The 23,253-nt window shown below is 47.3% G+C and overlaps 1 protein-coding gene across 5 annotated transcripts in view; it reads left to right on the top strand.

Moving 5' to 3' along the window:
- Positions 1 to 23,253, top strand: part of SNAP91 (synaptosome associated protein 91) — a 667,800-nt gene that overhangs the window by 563,133 nt on the left and 81,414 nt on the right. For all 5 annotated transcript variants that reach the window (XM_085611031.1, XM_085611030.1, XM_085611029.1 and 2 more), the window contains one exon: positions 5,046 to 5,192. In XM_085611031.1, the coding sequence (XP_085467157.1) occupies positions 5,046 to 5,192 (147 nt within the window). The remainder of the gene's footprint in view (positions 1 to 5,045; positions 5,193 to 23,253) is intronic.

Here is a 23,253-nt window from a genome sequence, read left to right as displayed (position 1 = left end):
ATGAATAGATTTTATCCTTACTCTGGCCGAACAAGTTTCTAATTTCAGAGATGTGCACCATCCAGTGAAAGGAATCTTGTATCACTCTCCTTTGCCCATGGGCCTGCTATGCTGCATGGACACAGTGCGCCAGAAGATCCATATCATCCCACACCTGGTACTTAAAAAAAAAAAAAAAAAAAAAAAAAAAGTTCCACAAATATTGGATGGGCTGGTGCGAGCCATGGAATCCTACTTCAAGGAAATCTGGACATCGGTTGGCTTCTCACAGGTTCTGTGGGAAGCCTTCAAAACAGTGATATGGGGGCAGGGCTCTCCCTCATGGTGGGGTACAAAAAAGATAAGAGAGCGGCAATAGAGGCATTGGAAGAGGCTATTTCAGACATGGAAACTAAGCTGATTAGTGACAGCACTGAAACCTCTAGACACTCCCCAAACCTCACAAAACAGGTATATAGAGACCTTGCTTTGGAGGCGGTAAGGGCCAAACAATTGGCGACACAATATAAAATTCTACGAATTGGAGGTAAAACCGGCTAATTGTTGGCTTGGCTTGAGAGGCGTAAAAGTGTGAGCAAGTGGGTCCCCATGGTTTCCACGGAGACGGGTGAGACTTTGAGAGAGCCACAGGATATCGCTGAGGCATTTGCGGCTGACTATGTGCACCTGTATCCCCCCCCACCTCCATGGCCACAGCTAAAGTCTCTAAGGACCTAATGACAGATCTCTTGTTTCCCACACTTTCCCCTGAGGATTCGGCATCCCTGGAGAGTGACCCCACTGCAGAGGAAATAGTCTCTAGTATTCATAGCATTCAATTGGGGAAGATAATGGGGCTGAACGGCCTTCCGATAGAACTCTACAAGCTAACTGCTTCCCATTTGGCAACCCACTTACTCAAAATGAACCTGGAGAGTAGACAGGCGGGTTGCCTACCTGAGGACCAGCGACTGGCCTCAAATGTGGTGGTTCATAAACTGGGTAAACCGGTGGAGAAGCGCGCCTCATGCCAGCCCATCTCATTACTTAACACCGTCGAATGGCCATACATATTTGCAGTCTTAGAGTGAATGGCATTCGACCCCAAGTTTTTGGCGTGGATTCGACTCCTATACACTGAGCCTCTGGCACAGGTCGTAGTGAATGGATGACCCTCAAAAACATTTCTTCTCAGGCATGGAACGCAGCAATGCTGTCCCCTGTCGCTGCTACTTTTTGCCCTGCTTTTGGAGCCACTGGTAAGTTGGGTCAGAGGTGACCCACTGATTCACTCCATTTGGCTGAGAAGTAGGAGGATATGATATCCCTTATACACTGATATCTTATTATATGTCGCAACACCATGCTGCTCCATTGCCAGAATATTAAATATTTTCACTAATTTTGGCAACTACTCCAGTTAGGCTTTAAACTGGTCTAAATCCACAATATACATATTACATGGCCCGCCCCCGATCTTATTAGTGGAAGGTGAGGTAGCATTGGTGGTGGAGGACTTTGGCTACCTCGAGATATTTATGACAACTAATCCGGACTTGTTCTATACCCATAACCTTCAGGCCACCCTGACATGACTACAGGGTGATGTCTGGCATTGGAGATCAATACCGCTCTCCTTACTAGGACGCGCAGCATTATTCAAAATGATTGCGCTCCCGCGATCTCTATATACATTACAAAACATACCACACCCAGTTTAGAAGTCCTACTTCCGGGCAAGATAATGAGGTATGAACCCTGTTCTGAGTTGGGAAACCACTACAAATAGCTAGGCTGAATCTGATGAGAGGGTATGACGGGCAAATTACAATGCAAGATATCCAGGCTAATTACTGGGCAGGCCAACTGGTGGTCATCAACCAATGGTTACACCGGGCACACAATGAACTTGCCTATGGACTGGACAGCCTCCTCCTGGACCCAGGGGGCTACACACGAGCATTATAAACTAACCTCATGAGCAGCAGTCTTACGGGCCCAACTGAACACACCATCAGACTCTGGCACTTAGTACACAAGAGGCTGGAATGGCACAATGGCGTGACCCAGGCTACACAACTCTGATATACAGAAAGTCTAGGTTTGTTACGTAAATGCCCTTGCTTCGACAAATGGGACCTCATAGAAATCTCAATGAGTGGGAGTTTTGTGGTCTAGGGGAGTGGTTATCCCATTTGCAGACCTACAGCAGGAATATGATCTGGCCACCAATAAAACATTCAGATAACTACAATTGAGACATGTCTAAATGGTGGCTATCATGCTGGGGAGCACTCTGCCTGAAGCCCCCCCCCACTGGAGAACAGGCTCATAACCGACCTTATGGATCGCGAGTGATCTCCCAGACCTCAAAAAAAAACTAACTCACCTGACCCCCTCCGACAGCTCCAGGAGCATTGCCAAGTGGACCTGGGGAAACTAGATGAGACGAAGAATGGCAAGAGGCCCTTGCTTCCCCTAAAGAAGTGGCCATATCATCAAAACTCCAACAGATCCAGTTAAGAATATTCCATAGATCCTACCTCTCCAGAGGTGCATTAGTTAAAATAGGGGGCAGGGAAATTGGCTCTACGTGTCGGAGATTATGTGGGCAAAAGGGTACCCTTTACCATATATTATGGGAATGCCCAGAAGTACGGTTTTAAAAGGGAGGCCGTCATGCGCACTATGAAGGAAGTGTGTGGGATAGACCTAGGGTCCACACCAAAATGGTGTCTCTTTAACATATGGGAGGCGACGGATCTGAGTCTTAAAGACCAAATCTGGGTGACAATGGAGAGGACAATTGCAAAACAAAATGTGGCTTGACATTGGGGGCCACAAATAGCACCAACCCTTGAGGAGTGGGAGAAAGATATGGACTGGTGTTTAATTGCTGAGAAAGCTGCATACGAATGCAGGGGTTGTCCCAGGAAGAGGGAACAGATTTGGGGAAAATGGAACACTTACAAGCATGAACTCAGTATTGCCCCCTTCGTATGGCTCTGTGGAGTCACCACAGGAACTAATACTACTGATGATCATGAGACTGAGGGGATGAATCTAGGTTAATACTGAATGATGTAAATTGTACTATTGCTTGGCCTGTATAACTGTATGGCTGCTCTGGTGTAATAACTGCATTACAATTGGTTGTATATTAGATAAAAGTAATAACAAAAAATTCTCTGAATTATTTTTATTCTAATAGTGGTTTTTAGCCATTGGTCGGCTTGCATCGTCATTGTGCATCAATGTTCTTGATGACTGCACCTGATTAGTTTGGTCCCTGTACTACTCTGGGTCAAAGTCTGAGGATCACCTGAGGCCGGCTTAGCTAGAACATGCATTACTGACTGTCTGTCACTTGGTAAGGCAGACCAAATCCCATGGTTGTCGTATTTGGAAGAATCATTTTTTTTAAAACTAGGTTTGCTTGAATTGTACAAAAGTCCTCGTTTAATTGGGCCAGAACCTCAGTTATGCGTCAAAGAACGCTACTTAGACCACTGTATGCATGTTCACCTAGAAAAGGCTCAGACAAAAAAAAACTATTGTCAAATATTCCCAAATTTCAACAACATGCAGTGTAGAGCCTTATTTAGGTTGGATTATGAACCCTATGTATCGCTATTAGCAACTCTTTTTAAAAAGCACTCGCTGCACTCTAAATTTGCCTTCGCCCATGTCCGGGTCATGAAAGCAGAACTTACCGCCCTGCGTGTGTGATAACACCTCAATGCAATGCAGTAGTGGCTTTAATATACTTAGTTCTCCGGCCTGAGATGCTCTTTTGTGGCCACGATTTTGCGTAATTCAAACCTAAGACATCATAAGGAAGGACTAACATTTCTACAGTCTTTAGAATCTCTAGAAACATGTTATGCATTATTAAATTATATCAAATTAGCATTTCACATTAGGAGAATATATGAACCCTAATAGCAAATAATTTTAATGGATGACTTTTGATTGAGTTGTGTATCTTTTTTAACTATCTCTTTATTGTTAAAAGGGCATTGGTCCTGGTTCCTAGTGCTATCAAAGAAAGGCTTGTTTTATTTCTTTGGTGAAAACTATTCTCAAAAGTGTATCAAGAATCAAATGTTCTGGATTTTAATGCTGACATTGGATTTTAATGTGGAAATGTTTTAAATGTAGTGGATGTTTTTGCAGTGCTGTTATGGCTCCTGACAAATAAAGACTTGGTTGACTGACTGCACTTATTTGAGAAGTGAAGGACAGTTGAAAGTCAAATAGGATTCACAACTTGAGATTGGGTCAAGATCCCCCCCAGATCTTGAGGTCAAATTAATGCTATTGCCTTAATATATGATTTCTGATTAGCATTATTTCCTGCAGAAATAGTTTTACGTTCATATCTAAAGGTTATTCAGACAGCATGGGATGTATCTGTTATTCGGTTGCTCTTGGAATTGGCACTTATGGGGAATGATCACCTTTGTCCAGGGTTCTTTTGTGTACAGTGCTCACATAGGTGACCTAATACTCTGCACATTACATATTCTTAAAAAATATGGTTGAGCCTATTCTGAATTGTCCAATTTCTTTTAATAGCATTTTTTTTAATGAAGAACACAGAGATAACATGCACACCCCTTTAACATCTGGCACAACCTGGGACAGTGCGATTCTAGTGTAGTGTATAATTAAGATGGTGAAAAATGCCTTAAGAGAAATTATCAACATTACGTGTCGACCTAAGAATTTTTTTTTTTATTTGTGTACACAATCGTGATTAAAAAGGTTGTGCTACCTTTGGTTACTTTAGTTTGAACTAAACTAACCCCCTTGTATGGAGAATTTTGGACTCTTTTCGCAGAGACTTGTGCTTAACTAGGTCTCAGGATCTGAGTACATTCACACTGCAATAGAAAGTTAAAAAGATTGCTTAAAATTGGATAATGTGTTTAACATTCAGGCCTTTAGGAGGGTATAAAAAGTTCATTTATTTAGTAAAACAAGTAAGTACCCAATTGTTTTTCTTTTTCATGAAATACAGCTTTAAATATAATGTTCTGAGACAAATATTGTATATATTCCAGGTTTTGATGGTCTAGGTGATCTTCTCATGCCAATGGCCCCTGCTGGCCAGTCTTCAGGGTCTCCAGTCTCAATGTCCATGAATGCATCCGCATCAAGCAAAGTCCTGGGAGGCGACTTGGATTCTTCCCTCGCCAATTTAGTAGGCAGTAAGTCGTGTACCTATTCTAAACGTACTGTTTGCTGCATTTTAATGCAGGAGTGTTGCACAGAAATGATTTGCTAAGATTTGAAATTGGTTGGTAGCATTTTTGTACGTTTACTCTGACCTTTTGTCAACGCATACAGAATCAAACACAGCATGCAAGCCCTCACAATAATGCTAATTAATTTGGCTATTCAATTTGGATCCTCTCATTTGCCTGTAAATTGGATTTTGCTTTAAAAAAAATTAATACAATTTCCCAGGTGAAGTTCTGCCAGAGCAGTCCTACTTTATATAACTTATTTAGCTCTCACCAATATGGTGTAATCAGCTTAACTGAGAAAGTTCCCCAGACCACTCCACATTGATAGATTTTAAACTGTATTCAGTGCCACAGACAGGCAACTGCTGTGGCGTATAATGGAGAGGCTATGATTACTGGACCTCATGACCGTAAATTTGACAATTTATTTACATTAAAACCAGGGTCAGAGTATGGCTCCCTGTTGAGTAAGCATACAGGAGGGTGGATTCCTAGTGTGGTGTTAAGCAAGGGTGCATACTTGACAACATTACTATTTAATATACTAAAACTGACCAGAATTAATACTCGTTAGGGGAAATATTCACGCTTCAAAAATTGGTGGTGATGAACGGCTAGTTTGTATTATGCTGATGACTGTTAAACAACACACATGACCTACCTTATATAAATCAGCCTTGGTCCTACAGCAGTAGGAATAGTCCACCCCTAACTGGCAGGCAACATCCTCTTAACTAGAGGAAGAACATTGCAAGGCAAGTCATTGGTCATAATTGACCATTTGCCTTGATGGTAAATTGTAGTCAAGATGCATCTTTCCGAGCTTCTGCTTGCGAGGTCAGTGAGTGGTAGCAGACACTGGATCAGACTGAATGAGCAAAACCAAGATTCATATGGTCAGAAATCTTTATCCTTTAGGGCCTCCTTTAGAATATCCAGCTCAAGGTGTGCTTAATCTATGCATCAAATTTGACTTGTCTGTTACCCTATCATTATGGATTTCTTCAATGGTGTCCAGCTGTACATTGCACATTCACATTGTAGAGTATGTAGGACTCTTTTTGAACCTTGACCTCAATAGGTGAGTTGTAATAAAAACATGACCAGACTATCCAAACTCCTTATAATTGGGACTGCTTAAGTACCAATTTCAGAGACTGTAGGTTCTACAAAATATTTTCTGCCCTGCAACACCTTGTGGCCTTCTTATTAAGGACCACATTGTTTTAAGTGTATATCTTTGATTCACCTTCAGATACATTGTCTTTCATTTGCCTTTGTCCAGGAGTGATTATCCAGTAGGTTCGGCTATCACAGCCTAACATTGTCATCAGTTTCAGAAGTGCAAGCACCTGGTGGCTAACATTGCTCCGTTTTAGCCTCAACTTTGTTGAAAGCGCTCCCTCTTAAGCTATTTTCTTCTCTCTTAGTCTTCCCCTTAATAATATTGATCATGTTGTGCTTTTTTCTCCTAATACCATTAATCCGTTTGGCATTTGAGGGCTATACAAAGGACGCCTAACCTATCATTTGGTAGTGATTTGTAGAAAAAGGAGTTCAATCACCCACCATTCCTTATTTCATGTCAGGCCTGCATCTTGTGGGAAGTAAGGGGGATGAGTGGCTGAAGATTTCTAGGTAGAAAAGCAAGGAACACCAGTCACTGTTACTTAAGTGCTGCAGTCCCCCAGGAGCGATCTGCCAGTGTCCTGGTTCTTTGTCTGCAAGCCTTGAATGTAACCTGAAGACTTACAATTTTTCACACAGAGAGGAAGGATTTTTTAACGGAGGTGAATGATATAGAAAGCAGTGTCTGTGTTGTGAAAAAATTGATGAATATTTTCTATCAGACTAACCCGGAAAAGTCGCCTGCTGGGACTTCAGTTACTCTAATCTCTTGGGGGAAAATCAGTGTTGGTGGTATAGAGTTGTGCCTGCAATCCCATAGCACTGCTCCTTTCGTACGATGCGAAGACATACTCACAGGCTGTCGTGCAAAGCCATGACTATTGTGTGCACAAAATGTTCTAAATGAACCCAGGAGTCCTAGTCTTGGTGTCTGAAGTTAGAATTCCTTACATCGAGGGTTAGTGGCAGTGTTTATTAAACATAGTGTGTGGTCCGCTTCTCTGCCTGCAGTAGTTCTTCCACCATTATTGGTACGAAGGAAAGCAAGGAAATGTAGGATATGCGGTAGGTGTAGAGGGACCAGGTTAATCTTTAGTAGTGACAAGAATTCTAAAATGCGAATCTGAGGATTGCTATGACTGTCGTGCATAAATGGAGACCACCTCACGTGCAGGTATACATGACCTTTTTTAACTTTATTTTTACTATATTGCTTTTAATTTGCTGCACACTATTTACATTTTTTTAACCTGGGAACGTATGTAGGTAAAACAGTTGGAGTTTAGTGATTAAAAAGGGAAATAAATGATCTATATATCTTGAAAACAAAAAAAGTTATTGGACCTTGTAAAGTTTTCTGGTTAGAGGAATGAAAGGTAACCTCTGTCAAATAGATGATTAACTATTGAGTTTAAAGAGCTACATACCTTATTTGGATAATCTGGAAATGCTAAATTGAAAAGAAGGGGTGCAAAAAGGAAGGACTACAATATAATACACAACAACCAGTGATACGGAAGGACAAATTACTTACCTTTGGTAATGATATATCTGTAAGAAACATAAGTTAGTTATAGATTGCTTACCTTAGAATTACCCCCAGGCATCAGACTGAATCCGGAAAGTTTTTAATCAGCAGTACCCCTGCACGTCGGAAGGTGGCGTCGGTCGACTCTGCATTAGTCGCCGGCATTGTGATTGCTGGGATGACGTCACGGTAGCTACATAGACGCCGCCCTCACGCGCTGATATCACTTCTGTACACGACTTTCCATGCCAGAAGACACTGACCACTGGTGCACAAAACTAGGGCCCTGAAAGGAAGTCCTTAACCCTAGAAGTCAGTTATCAGAACGGGGCGGATCGGTGAATCGGTGAGGAATCTATAACTAACCTATGTTTCTTACAGATATATCGTTACCGAAGGTAAGTAACTAGTTCATCTGAAAGAAACCATTAGTTATAGATTCCTTACCTTAGAATAGATACCCCAGCAATACCAACACTGGAGGTGGGTCTGCGAACTAAGTTCACACCAGAAAGTCCTGGAGAACAGAACGGCCAAAGAAGCCGTCTCTCCGGACTTGGCTGTTCAGGCAGTAGTGTTTGGTGAACATGTGCAGCGATGCCCACATAGCTGCCTGACAGATGTCATTAAGGGGGACACCCTGTCCCAAAGCAGTGGTGGCTGCCTTCGACCTAGTGGAATGGACGTGCAGTTTCACTGGAAGCTCCTTCGTTACCAAAGAATAGCAAGCTTTGATGTGCAGAACGACCCACCTGGAGATGGTCCGTTTGTGCACGGTTCAACCTTTCTTAGCGCCCACATAACCAACAAAGAGCTGGTCGTCCACCCGGAATTGTTTGGTGCGATCCAAGTAGAAGGAAAGCACACGTTTTGGATCCAGACGGTGGAGCCACTCTTCCTCTTTTGAAGGAGGCGGAAAGAAGGTAGGCAAAGTGATGGTTTGTCCAATGTGGAAAGAACTAACCACTTTGGTAAGAAAGGACGGTCTAGTTCTAAGGACGACGTTGTCCGGATGGACAGCCAGAAAGGGAGGCTTGGAAGAAAGAGCTTGGAGCTCACTCACCCTGCGTGCAGAGGTGATGGCCACCAGAAAGGCAGTTTTCAAAGTGAGAAGTCTGAGAGGACAGTTATGTAGCGGCTCAAAGGGAGCGCATATGAGGTAGGTAAGAACCAATTTGAACTCCCACTTTGCCATTATGAAGGGAACAGGAGGAAAAAGATGAGTAATGCTCTTAAGGAATCTATTTACAACAGGGGACTTGAAAAGAGAAGGCTGATCAGGAAGCCTAAGGCAGGCTGAAAGGGCCGAGAGGTAGCCCTTTAGAGTGCCCAGAGCAAAGCCCTGCTGGGCCAAAGAAACGAGGAACAAGAGAACCTCAGAAAGAGGGGCGAAAAGGGGATCCACAACCTTTGCTGTGCACCATGCCACAAATTTGTTCCATCTGCAGGCGTATACCGTCTTAGTGGATGGACGCCTGGCTGCCAAGATAATATCGCAGACTTCGGGAGGCAGGTCAAATGACGTCAACTACTGCCGCCGCTCAATCTCCACGCAGGAAAGTGGAGGCTGAACAGGTTTGGGTGGAGGACTGTCCCCTGCTGCTGCGACAGAAGATCCTCCCTAAGAGGCAGTCTGACCGGAGGATCGATGGCCATGTTGGCCAGCTCAGGATACCAGACTCTTCGTGCCCAATCCGGAGCCACAAGAATGACTTGGGCCCGGTCGTGCTTGATCTTCTTCAGCACTCTGAGCAGAAGTGGTATAGGCGGAAAGGCGTATAGAAGACCGCAACCCCACTTGCGACAAAAAGCGTCACCTAGCGAGTGCCGCCTTGGAAATTCCACTGCGCAGAATTGCTGACATTGCGTGTTCTCTTCGGTGGTGAATAGATCTAACCAAGGCTCTCCCCTCTGCTGAAAGAGACCTTGCACCACCTCCGAGTGAAGACTCCATTTGTGATCCATCATGCACCTGCGACTGAGTTCGTCTGCCCTGGCGTTCAGGGAACCTGCCAGGTGTTGAACCACCAGGGATATGCCCTAATGTTCCAGCCATGTCCAGAGGTTGGAGGGCCTCCTGACATAGGGTCCACGACCCCACCCCACCTTGTTTGTTGCAGTACAACATGGCGGTGGTGTTGTCTGTGAACACCTGCACCAATTCTTCCCCGGACAGAGTTAAGGAATGCTTTGAGTGCAAGACGAATCGCCCAAAGCTCCAGAAGGTTGATGTGGAGCCTGGACTCCGCCGGAGACATCTGATCTCCACCTCCCCCATGTGGCCGCCCCATCCCAGAAGTGATGCATCGGTCGCCACTGTGAATTCTGGTTGGGGAAGGGAGAGGGATCTGCCGCCGACCCAATCCTAGTTCGTGAGCCACCACTGCAATTGGTGTGCAGTGCCCTCCAAGATCTGGACGCAATCGACAGATTCCCCTGATGTTGTGGCCACTGGAACGTCCGGTCCCTCTGCAGAGCCTGCATATGTTATGGGGATTTATAAAGCGCGCGATTACCCAAGGGTGTCCTGGCGCTACCCATTATTCCTAAAGGAGGGGACAGAAGCTTTCACACTACCTATTAAACAACCAGTTCTTCAAGCTCTTCCTGAAGGCCAGAAGGTCAGGGCACATTCTAAGATAGGGTGGAAGGGCGTTCCATGCCTTGGTGGCTTCTTCCGCCCCAGGAAGCCTTCCTTATCTGTGGTACTATTGCCAACCTGGCTTCCATTGACCGTAACGTCCTTTTGGGATGATACCATTGGATGTTTTGTTTCAGGAACTCCAGGCCCATGCCCTGAAGCCCTTAAACACAATACAAAGGGCTTTAAAACAGGCCAGCTTCCTCACAGGAAGCCAGTGCAGTTTGCTAATTTCTTTGGAAATAGGCGCAAACTTAGCTGTACCTGACAGTAGCCTAGCTGCCGCATTTTGAAGTGTTTGCAGTCTATTCATATGGCATTCCTGTAGGCTCAAATATAGACCATTACAATAATCAATCTTGGCCATCACGAGAGAAGTAACAACTGTACGTTGACTCTCAGCCGGTAAGAAAGGGCGGATCTTTTTGATAAAAAAGGTTGCCGATGAGATCGAGTTAATCTGGTAACTAAAATTAAGCTTGGCATCTATCAAGATTCCTAAGTTTTTTTTATGTTCTTTTTAGACGGTGTGGGAAGAGAACCGAGGGTTGTAGGCCATAAATTAGGAGTCCAGAAGTTTACATCATTCCCAAACAGGAGGACCTCTGTTTTACCTGCATTTAATTTAAGGCAGTTGCGAGACCTCCACATTCCCACCGCTTCCATGCAATCATGGAATTGTTTTCCAGCTTCCAAATCCTGACCTGGCTATAGTGACATAACAATCTGTGTATCATCGGCATAGGAGGTTAGTTTAAAACCAAATGAACTAATCAGTGAGCCAAGAGAGGAACCGTAAACATTAAAAAGAAGGGGACTAAGAGACGACCCCTGAGGCACTCCACAAGGCAAGCAGAAAGGCTTAGAGTGAAAATTGGCCAATGCTACGGTCTGTGAGCGATCTGATAAAAAGGACTTTAAAAGCAGCCAGGCTTTCCCTTGAATACCACAATCTGACAGACGGTCCATCAATAAGCCATGGTGGACCGTATCGAAAGCTGCCGACCAGTCCAGTAAAACCAAGGCAGCCTTCCCTCCCCCATCTAAGGCCTCCCTGATCTCTTCTGTTGATTTTATAAGTGCTGACTCCGTGCTGTGACCCTCTCTAAAACCGTATTGCGTGGGGTCCAGCACTTTGTTATCCCGCAGAAAGGCACTTAATTGCCTATTCATTTCCTTCTCCAGCATTTTAGTTGGAAAAGGAAGGCGAGAAATCGGGCGAAAGTTGTTAGGGTCCTTACAGTCAAGATTCGCCTTTTTTAGTAATGGTAACACTGAAGCCATTTTCCATATTTTTGGGAAGAGCCCCGAGTCAAAAATGATGTTAAAAAGAGGTGTGAGGACTTGAGCTTCCGGGTTTGGGGCAGACTTAACTACTGCGACCGGACATGGGTCAAAAGGCGAGCCAGATCTCACTGTCAAAAGGAGTTTAATAGTGTCAGTTGAGGAAATATCATAAAATTTATTAAAAACCTGGGGGGAATCCTTTAAAAATTCTACTCCCTCCTGACGGGGAATATAATCTATATTACTACAATTGAACGCGGAGAAAATAACCGCCACCTTGTTCAGGAAAAAACTCGCGATATCCTGGCAGAGTTCCTAACTAGATTCAATTTTGTCAGTGCGAGGGGAGATCAGCTCAGATACTGTTTGAAATATTTCTTTGGCCAAGTTTATTGCTTGAACAATTTTATTAGTGAAAAAACATTTCTTGGCATTAAAAATTAAACCCTTGTATAATGCCAAACTCTGTTTGCATCTTCTTCTGTCTGCCTCCTCATATTTCGTTCTCCAACTGCGTTCTAGAGATTTACAGATACGTTTCTGGGTTTTCAGTTCTTCAGTGTACCAGGGGGCTGTAGGATGCAATCTTTTAGGAGTACACAGTTTTTTGGGGGCTAATTTCTCACAGGCTGCTGCTAACCAATTTGTATAAAAGGATGTTGCCTCCTCTGCCCCCGTAGGAAGCGTGTGCAACGTTGCTTCCAATTCTACCTCTAGATCTTAACCCTTAATTTTATTCCAAGATCTACTCTCGTATTGTCTCTTGGAGTCCTCCCTGTTGAACCTATAATTTGGACAGGTGAGTTCAAAACACACCGCGTAATGATCAGTCCATGTAAGAGGAAGCACACCTGAAAATATCAACTGAGGATCATTAGAGAAAATGCCATCCAACGTGTGGCCTGCTAAGTGAGTAGGCTTAATCACTCTTTGGGTCAGATCCCTGCTCTTCATTGTTTCCACGAGAGTCCTAGTATCGGGATCCTCCAATGCCTCAAGATGGAAATTATAATCACCTAGGATCGTAAAGGAATTGAGGCATAAGCCCGCTTCAAGCATATTCCCAATCGATCCAAGAAAAATATTTCTAAGCCCAGGGGGTCTGTAAAGTAAAATACCCTTGAAAGTGTAATGGTCCCACAGGGCGAGGCTAAACGAAAGCGCCTCACAAGAAGAATTTCCCACCGGACAGAAACCTGTCCTCAAAGAATTATAAAAGATTATTGCTAAACCCCCACCTTTTCTAGCTGATCTACTCATAGTATGATATCCCAGAGGGGTTGCTTTAACAATTTCAGGCCCAGATGCTTCATCCGTCCAAGTTTCCGTAATAAAGGCAATTTTAATGCCTTTTTCCACCATCAAGTCAGCACATTCTGTGCTGTGTTTAACTAAGGATCTAGCGTTTAATAAAATGCAGTTAACAACTACATTCTCTGGAGCTGTGTTGATCACCCTCTTAAAGATAGAGGGGCTGATGCTTTGGTTGAGGATTTTGGGTATGGTACAATTACAATTTGTGCATGTAGTCTCGGGTGTGAAATAACATAAATCACACCTAAGGCACAGACAAACAGAAGATGTCAGCGTGGATCTTACCATAAGTAATTGTTCTTTGGTGTAGGTTTGCACACAAGGCGATCCTGGTTTGAGCGGAGCATAGGGGCTGACGCTGAGCGCGGTCCGAGCGTGGACAGGCGCAGACGGGCTAGCCTTAGGCGTGCCCGCTGCGCACGTCCTCTGCACGGCCGCCGCTGCAAGTACATTTCAAGGCAACCCGAGCAGAAAGACTGGCTCGCTAACCTGCCTCCCAAAATGGCAGTTCAACTCCCTCACCCAACCCGGATGCAGGCAACAGCCACAGTGAATAACCCAGGAGTGATCCGGTATCGAGCTGAGCACCGGCGCTTCACAGGACTTCGGTAAGTTATAAAAAGAGTCCCCCAAACGTTGAATTATATTTAAAAACAACTAAACATATTCAGCTAGCAGCAATAGTTATGATTAAAAACAGCAATGAAAATAAAACATCAAAGCTAAAAACGAACCTTCAGGGCAGTCCTATCAAGGAGACATGAATATGTGCAAAACAAGCAGTGCAAAAATACCTTCTCCCGGCTCAAGCCTCAGGAGATAATGGATGCCATCTAGCATGCTCCACCAGCAGGATGCAGGAGGCCATCAGACCCAGCAGCCTGAGGGTCATCCTGACCAAAACCCGGGATAGAGGCTGAAAGATCGGAATCATAGCCCGAATATCCCAGACTTGCTGTTCGGGAGGATAAACCCTAAACAGCGTTGTGTCCAGACCCACTCCAATGAAGAGGAGCTTCTGAGAGGGGGTCAGGTGTGACTTCGGCATGTTGATGGAGAACCCCAGCGAATGCAGGCGGTCGGCCATAGTCTGGGGGTGGGAGACGACAGCCTGGTGCAAGACCACCTTCAACAGCTAGTCGTCGAGGTAGGGGAAGACTGGAACACCTGATCTGGCAGATGAGCTGTGACCACAGCCATCACTTTCGTGAACACCCGATGGGCGCTGGCAAGGCCAAAGGGGAGCACGGTAAACTGAAAGTGCTCGTGGCCTGCCGTGAACTGCAGGTAACGCCGGTGGGCCGGCAGGACAGGGATGTAAAAGTAAGCGTCCTGCAAGTCCAACGCTACCATCCAGTCTCCAGGGTCGAGGGCAGACGAGACTTAAGCGAGCATCAACATTTTGAACTTCTCCTTCCGGAGGAAGCAGTTAATGTTCCTGAGATCCAAGATAGGATGCAGGCCTTTGTCCTTCTTGGGCACCAGAAAGTAGTGGGAATAGCAACCACAACCTACTTCTGGGGCAGGAACGTGCTCAATGGCTCCCTTGGCCAAGAGTGCCAAAACTTCCTGTTGGAGAAGGGACAGATCATCCTCCGACATGCGATGGTACTGAGGTGGCATGGAGGGAGGGGTAGTCTCGGAGGGGAGGGAGTAGCCCCTTCGGACTATTTGCAAAACCCACCTGTCCAATGTGATGGTGCACCAGTGGGGGAGGTGATGGTGAATCCTGCCGCCCACTGGCGTTTGGTGGCCCTAAAGGTCAGACTAGGAGGGTTTGTAGGCTGCTGCAGAGGGGGCTGTAGTGGACTGGCCTGCCCACTGGCCCCTAGAACCCCGGCACTGGTTCCCACGTCTTCAGCCGTGCAGAGGCTGAACAGCTTGCGCCGGTCTGTGGCTCTGGGTGTGATGTGGCGGGGCACCCCTTCTGTAGCCACGAAAGGGGCAAAAGGCAGACTGTGCAGAGCGGGTGGTGGAGAGGCCCTAAGACCTGGCTGTAGCCCAAGAGTCCTTAAAGCGTTCCAGCGCTTTATCTGCCTTGTTGCCAAATAGGCAACGGCCATCAAAGGGCATGTCCATAAGGGTGGATTGGACATCCCCGGTAAAACCAGTCTGCTGCAACCAGGCGAAGTGTCGAAGGGCTACTGATGTAGAAATCATCCTTCCTAGTGAGTAAGTGGTAACCAGCCCACAGCGGATGGTAAACTTCACTGCATCTCTACCCTCGGCAACTGCACAGGAGAGCACGGCCCGGGCCGCCTCCAGGCACTGGAGTAGCACCTGCGCTACCGTATCCCACACAGAGTGGGTGTAACTGTCCAACAGACATGCAGTGTTTAACGACCGCAGTCCCAAGCTGGAGGAAGAAACCATTTTCTTCCAATGGTGGTCCAGCTTTTTGGATTCCCTATCGGGTGGTGCATTAGGGGATGCGCCTTTGGAGGTGGAGGCTTGGACCACCAAGCTCTCAGGGGTGGGTATTGGGAGAGGAAAGTGGGGTCGCCCGGGGCCGGTTGGTGGCATCAAGCAATCATCCTTTCCACAGGAGCCCCTGTGTTGAGGCTGGACCAGGTGCCCAAAAGTATCTGTGAAGGCTTCATTAAACAGCAGCAGGGGCTCCAAAGAGCTCGCTGCCGGTTGAAGCACCTCTGTCAGGAGGTTAGTCCTGACTGCCACCATAGGTAGCTTGAGTTGGTGAGCCTCGGCCACCCTACGCAACACCACTGCGTATGACGCTCCCTCCACTGAAGCCACGGTAGGAGGAGACAACATGCCAAGGTCTGGTGAGGTATCCAGACCACTAGCTTCCCCCAGTTCCTCTCTCCAGTCCTATTCATAAACCAACTGGTCGGTGAAAGGGTCCCCAGATGCCTCCCAGTCCTCCTCACCCTCCTCTGGCTGGCTAACTGGTCTCCAAGAGCCAGGTTAGAATAGGGGCACAAAAAAAAACATTGGCGCCGGATCCGGCATCGGTCGACGCCGGTCCTACTCCGTGTCTTCTTCGAGGTGGAGGCCAGGGTCGATGTCTGCTGCGGACACAGCCAACACCGGTTGCGGATGTGGTGCCAGTGGAATCATCGCCGGGGGAGGCGTAACGAGGTTGACCAACCAACTCCAATCTGGATCCAGGCCTGGATCCAAGGGGACCCTGTGGCGCTAAGGCCCAAGCTGCCAGTGCTGCGGGCCCGAAGGTGTGCCGGCAGAGTCGGGCAGCCCAAAGATGGCGTGCATCGCTTCGTAAAACTGACTAAGCTGGGCAGGGGTCACTCCCAGTCATGGGAAGGGGGATGGTCCCGGAGCTGACCCTTCGGGCTCCACACTCGGAGCTGTGGGAGGGGCACCACTTACATCCCTCGCCCCATCGGCCGACGTACGGGGATAAGTCATAGAGCAACGATGCTTCTTCGACGACTTCTTGTGCTACGACTTATCTGACCCTGAGTGCGAAGACTTGGATGAAGAATGATGTCGGCTCCGCGACCAGTCCCTCGACCTCTGACACGACGTGGAGCTCGAGCGACGCGGAGCCGGCTGCCGGGCCTCGAGTAGCTTTCGGGACCTCTCCCGCAAAGACTTCTGGGCCATGGTGAAGAACCTAGACCTTATGGGCCTGGCGGCGCAGGGTACGTCTTAATCTCCTGAGTTCACCTGCTTTGTCGAACAGAGACACAGGACACTCCGTTAGGCGTAGAAGGTTTGGTTTATTAGCTGCAGCGAAGTACAGTTGTCCCAGAAGTACACTCGGTATGTTCTTAGGAGACTGCCACTTTACTTCGTGGCGCACAATCTTTTATAGCACACATATTCACAAAGAACACTCCCAATGCATACAAGGTTAACCAATGAGAAGAATGTGAAAACAAGATATTAGGTAACTCAAATAAGCCTCCCTTCCAACTGTGTTTGTCACCCTTCACCACAAGTTAATCAGTGGTAGTGTTTATAAGTCGACTTGCAGGTGACAGGACACATTTGTATGCCCCGCAGGACAGTTGTGAAATAAGAGAATACGAGTAAAGAATAGCGCAGGCCAGAGGATAAGATAAAGTCAGGAAAGAATGGTGCGAACCAACAGATAGTCGAGACCGGGATCAGTCAAACCAGACTAGGATTAGTGGAGTCGGCCAGACCCTGACACCAGCTATAAACAGAGGCAGGAGGTTATTTGACACGTTGCAGTAGGATGAGGGAAAACAACACCTCGTTCCCGCACTGCCTGAGTGAGGGCAACACAAAATGGCGGAAAGACACAAAATGGTGGCTAAATACGAAAACTGAATTACCTCAGACCCTCCTTTTGCCATTACTCAGGCAAGACACACAGACGCATTTTAATCTGAGTCAACGTCAATGGCCATGAGGTCATCAAGCTGTTGCTGCAACATCATTTGCTCTCCGTCTTCCGTGGCACAGGCCTTGGGACACACATAGTGGCACAAAGACCACAGATGGCGGGGCCACACTGCATACAGAGACAACAGGAAAAATTATGGCCAAAACCACTCCAAGGAATGTTAATATCTTCCATCCCCATTTGGACAGTAATCCCCAAAACCATTCCAATAAAGGCCAATCTCCTTCGTCCTGGTGAATCGACTCGGAGATCACATGTAATTTGGAGATGGCTTGGTATACCGTAGGGGCGTCGTCAGGTATATAAATGCAACAGCTAGATCCGATCAATTTACAAACTCCACCACGATCCGCAAGAATAACATCCAGAGCAATCCAGTTCTGCAATGTCATGAGACGATCCGCTTGAAGTTCAGCTGTGAGATTACTCAAGGCTCCCACAGTGACATCTATGGTAGTCTCAACAATACGAACCAATTGTCTCATGTTTCTACTGTTGGCCATTGGGCCCCAAAAAGAAAGAAATCCTTTAAGGAAATCACCTCCCTCTTGTCCTGCCGTGCTTTTAGAATCAATAATCCCTCTGCCATATCTGTTTCTGTGATGTCCCGAAGGAGTAGTGTATGTAGGGGGGAGAAGAAAAGCTATATAGCATGTTCCTGAAAAATCCGTCGGTAGCCACGTGTACGCTCTATCGTGGCAGACAAAATACGTGCCCTGGGATGGCACTAACGGTGGTGAATTCTGATATGTGTGAATGTATGTATGGGAACAAACACTCTTTCCTTGTCCAGTGTCAGTAGTCTGGCCATTCATTTGTAAACAAAAGTTACTTCGATGAGGCACAGTCCAAATTGGTGGAGATTTTCCCTGTTTAACTCTATCTGTAAGGCTAGTAGCGTAACGAGTCACGTTCCAACCATCGTATGCCCGTTTCTCATCAACAGGAACCCTACTATTCTCCACAATTCTAGCCATAGCCACTATTCCTTTTATCAGAGAACTATGACTAAAATCTTGACCACTACCATATGAATCAACTGGACGTCTGAATCGGTTCTGATATGCATTTGAAAACATCACAAAATAGGCCCAAGCGGAACCTTCATAAGAAAATGGAAGGGCTAAATATGGCATACCTTTGTCTGTGGTATGAGGCATAAGTCCACACACCCAACAGTCGGTTGTGTTGACTACCAATTGGTGTTTATGCAACAACTGGACAAATGAATTGTTAAAATATTCTGTTCTCCTGATTAGTTCATGTTGGGGGAAGCGTATGTAATTGATGTGGGGAGATACTAGAATGAAAAGGCAAGGAAATAGAAGTAGGGACAGATTTGTGCTGCATAGCATGAACAATCCAACCTATACAAGCCAATAAGATACTAGGAAACATAAGAACACACAATGTTATGCCACATTGACTGTACACCAATTTACAATATTTCTTTCTCATCTCTTCCTTCTTATTATTCTTTCCCAATTTGACATCCATCCTCTAAAATTGTTGCTCACGGAAATCTTCCTTACTCACTTGGCTGTGATTATTAGCCGTCCTATGACACTGCAAGTCCTGGGGGCCTAGCCACTATACAGGTCACAAACCAAGACTCCTACCGTGACCCTGCAACCTGGACAGATGATACATGTCACAAAAGAGATGAGAATCTCGGGTGTCCTTGACCAGTCTAGGCCTTAAATTATATCGAGTTCTGTTCAGTACAGTTTGGTCCTGAAATAGTGTCTGTGGATCTGTAGTGTTAAATCGGAGATGTGGCGGTACAGCTTCTTGTAAAACGTTGTCATCTTCTTTCTCTGACCGAGTTCCATCTAGGTGTGCACTACTGAAAGGTACAAACCGGGGCACCCTTTCACCTTCAAAATCACCTACACCCTTACGGACCCACTGGTCAAAAGGCAAGGGCAAGGTCACCTTTTTGCAGTGCACGCCATGGATCCAGTTCTTTTTCCCTTCGGCTTTCACTGCTGTACGTGTCACCAGAAGAACCTGTCGAGGCGCCTTCCAACGAGGTTCCAAATTCCTTGTCCTCTGAAAATTTTTCACACAGACCCAGTCTCCCGGTTGGATAGAATGACCCGGGTCTGTGGAGGCCTCTGGTAAAGCGTTTTGAACCTGTTGGTGGAGAACACGTAATTTAGTGGTGAGGTCATGTAAGTAGTCAATCAGCACTGGATACTGTATGTCAGAATACTGTTTAGGGCGAGGGACTCCCCAAACATTAGCCGGGCGCCCAAAAACAACCTCGTATGGGCTGAGTCCCAAACGAGAATGTACAGCTGTTCTAGTGGATAGGAGAGCCAAAGGTAAAGCATCGGGCCAGGCAAGTCCCGTGCTAGCCTGTACCTTTGCAAGCTTAAGTTTGAGAGTGCCGTTATAGCACTCTACCAAACCCGCTGATTGGGGATGGTTCGCCGCATGGAATTTCTGCCCGATACCAAGACCGGCACACACCTTTTTCATAATTTGGCCCACAAATTCACTTCCATTGTCACTCCAGACAATGCGTGGCAAACCAAACCTAGGGAAGAACTCTTTTAGAAGAACTTTGGCAGTGGACAAAGCAGTGTTGTCTTTCAGGGGGTAGGCCTCTATCCATCTGGAGAAAGGCACGCACCACCACCAAAACATATTTGAGATTGTTGCATCGTTCCATGTGAATATAATCAATTTGCAACACCTCAAAAGGATATGTTGGGGGAGCAAAATGACCTGCTGGAGTTGGGGTTCCCTTTCCTGGATTATGCATCAAGCAAACGATACAATGCTTCACTAAATTATCTGCACATTTTGGAATCCCTTCGTTCAGCCACACTGGAGCCAGAAGCTTACATATTCCTTTCGCACTGATGTGGGCTGGACCATCTGCCATAGCAACTACAGGCAGTACATAGGCATCTGGTAACAGACAACGCTGATGTTCTGACAATTCTATCCAACATCCCATTGCGTCTAACATTCCTGTACTCTCTTTCCACTTACTCAACTCTTTCTCTGTAGCCTCTCCTTGAATCGATCTCACACTTTCTATTGTATCCTCACACATTACTTTTTCCTTGACCCAATTTGCAGGGCCCGCAACATACATGCGACTCATAGCATCTCTGGCTGTTTCTTTCGCTACCTCATCCGCAAAAGCATTCCAGCGACCAACATCATCAGTAATCCTCTTATGCGCACTACACTTTATGATTGCTATCTGGGTAGGCAAAGCAGGTGACTCAAGAAGATCAGTTACCAACTGACCATGCTGTATTTTAGTGCCGTGGGAGGTAAAGAATCCTCTTTCCTTCCACAAACGACAAAAACTATGTGCCACACCAAACGCATACTGGCTGTCGGTATATACATTCACTCTCTTCCCCTTAGATAACACACACGCTCGGGTCAAAGCTATCAGTTCAGCCGCCTGAGCTGAATTATGTCTGATGCGTGCTGTCTCCACGATTGTATGCAAGGTGGTAACAGCATAAGCTGAAGTTGTTTCACCATTAGGGAGTTTTAAAACAAGAACCATCCACCCATAGGATCCCATCCGGGTCCATTAGTGGTGTATCTTTCAAATCAATCCTACCTTTTGTCTCCTCCTCAGTACGGAGAAAACAATCATGTTGTTCCTATCAATCAATCACGACATTTGCAAAGCGCGCTACTCACCCGGAAGGGTCTCAAGGCGCTGGGGGGGGAGGGGTACGTTACTGCTGGAACAGCCAGGTCTTGAGCTGCTGCCTGAAGGAGAGATGGTCTTGGGTTAGCCGAAGGTGGATGGGGAGGGAGTTCCAAGTCTTGGCTACCAGGTAGGAGAAGGATCTTCCTCCGGCGGTGGCTCTGCGGATGCGTGGTACGGTGGCGAGGGCGTGGCTGGTGGATCGTAGCTGGCGGTTGGGCGTGTAGAAGGTCATGCGGTCGTTGAGGTACTTGGGGGCCCAGGTCGTGGAGAGCTTTGTGTGCGTGGGTGAGGAGTCTGAACGTGATTCTCTTGCTGACGGGGAGCCAGTGCAGGTCTCTCGGGTGTCCGGTGATGTGGCTTTGTCGGGGGATGTCCAGGATCAGTCGTGCGGAGGCGTTCTGGATGCGTTGGAGTCTTTTTTGAAGTTTGGCTGTGGTTCCGGCGTAGAGGGTGTTCTCGTAGTCCAGTCGGCTGGTGACGAGTGCCTGGGTAACGGTCTTCCTGGTTTCTGTGGGGATCCATCTGAAGATCTTGCGGAGCATGCGCAGGGTGTTGAAGCATGATGAGGAGACGACGTTGACTTGTCTGGTCATCGAGAGGGAGGAGTCCAGGATGAAGCCCAGGTTGCGTGCGTGGTCCGTTGGTTTGGGCGTGGTGCCCAGGGCAGGAGGCCACCAGGAATCGTCCCAGGTGGAGGGGGATGATCCCAGGATGAGGACTTCCGTCTTGTCTGAGTTCAGTTTCAGGCGGCTGTTCTTCATCCACTCGGCGACGTCTTTCATCCCTTCGTGTAGTCTGGGTCTGGCGGTAGCGGGGTCGTTGGTGAGGGAGAGGATCAGTTGGGTGTCGTCGGCATAGGAGATGATGTTGAGGTTGTGTTGGCGTGCGATGGCTGCGAGGGGGCTCATGTAGACGTTGAAGAGGGTTGGGCTGAGTGATGATCCTTGTGGTACGCTGCAGATGACTTTGGTGGCCTCGGATCTGAATGGGGGGAGGCGGACTCTCTGGGTTCTTCCGGCGAGGAACAAGATGATCCACTCCAGTGCCTTCTCTTGGATTCCGATGTTGCTGAGGCGCTGCACTAGGGTGCGGTGGCAGACAGTGTCGAACGCAGCAGAGATGTCCAGGAGGATGAGGGCCGCTGTTTCCCCGTTGTCGATCAGGCATCTGATTTCGTCGGAAGATGCGATCAGGGCGGTCTCGGTGCTGTGGTTGGCCCGAAACCCGGACTGCGAGGGGTCGAGGGATCCGTTCGTCTCGAGGAAGGCGGCGAGCTGTCTGTTGACGGTCTTCTCGATGACTTTGGCAGGAAAAGGAAGGAGGGAGATGGGACGGTAGTTCTTGAGGTCAGTGGGGTCTGCCGTTCGTTTCTTCAGGAGGGCGCTAAGCTCGGCGTGCTTCCAGCTCTCCGGGAAGGTGGCGGTGTGGAAGGAGGTGTTGATGATATCCCGGAGGTGGGGTGCGATGATGGCGTCGGCCTTGTTGAAGACTTGTTGGGGGCAGGGGTCGGTGGGGGAAACGGAGTGGATGGTGTTCATCGTGTGGGTGGTGTCTTCGGTGCTGATCGGGGTCCAGTTGCCAAGGGTGGTGGTGGCGGGCGTTGGTTCGGTGGTAGGGTGCGTGGTCTGTGCGTTGAAGCTGTTGTGTATGTCGGCGATCTTGCGGTGGAAGAATGAGGCGAGTGAGTTGCAGAGGTCTTGCGAGGGAGTGATGTCGTTGTTTCTGGTGCTGGGGTTGGAGAACGATGCTGAAGAGTTCCTTGCTGTCGTGGGCGTTGTTGTCCAGTCGTTCTTTGAGTGCTGTCTTCTTGGTGGCGCGGATCAGCTGATGGTGTTTGCGGGTGGCGTGCTTGAGGGCGGTCCTGTTGTCTGTGGTCTGGTCGAGCCACCAGGCTTTCTCGAGGGTGTGGCAGTTCTTCTTGGAGTCCTTGAGTTCGTCGGTGAACCAGGGGGTTTTCTTGCTGCCGGGTCTGCTGGGAGGGTTCTTTAGTGGTGCGAGGTCATCGGCGCAGGCGGTCAGCCACTTGGTGAGGTTGGGGTCCATTGTGCTGGTGGGAGGGTTCTGGCTGAGGGAGGCGGT

This window comes from Triturus cristatus, chromosome 6 (assembly GCF_964204655.1).
Source record: "Triturus cristatus chromosome 6, aTriCri1.1, whole genome shotgun sequence".
Taxonomy (NCBI): Eukaryota; Metazoa; Chordata; class Amphibia; order Caudata; family Salamandridae; genus Triturus; species Triturus cristatus.
This window is presented reverse-complemented; position numbering and strand designations above follow the sequence as displayed.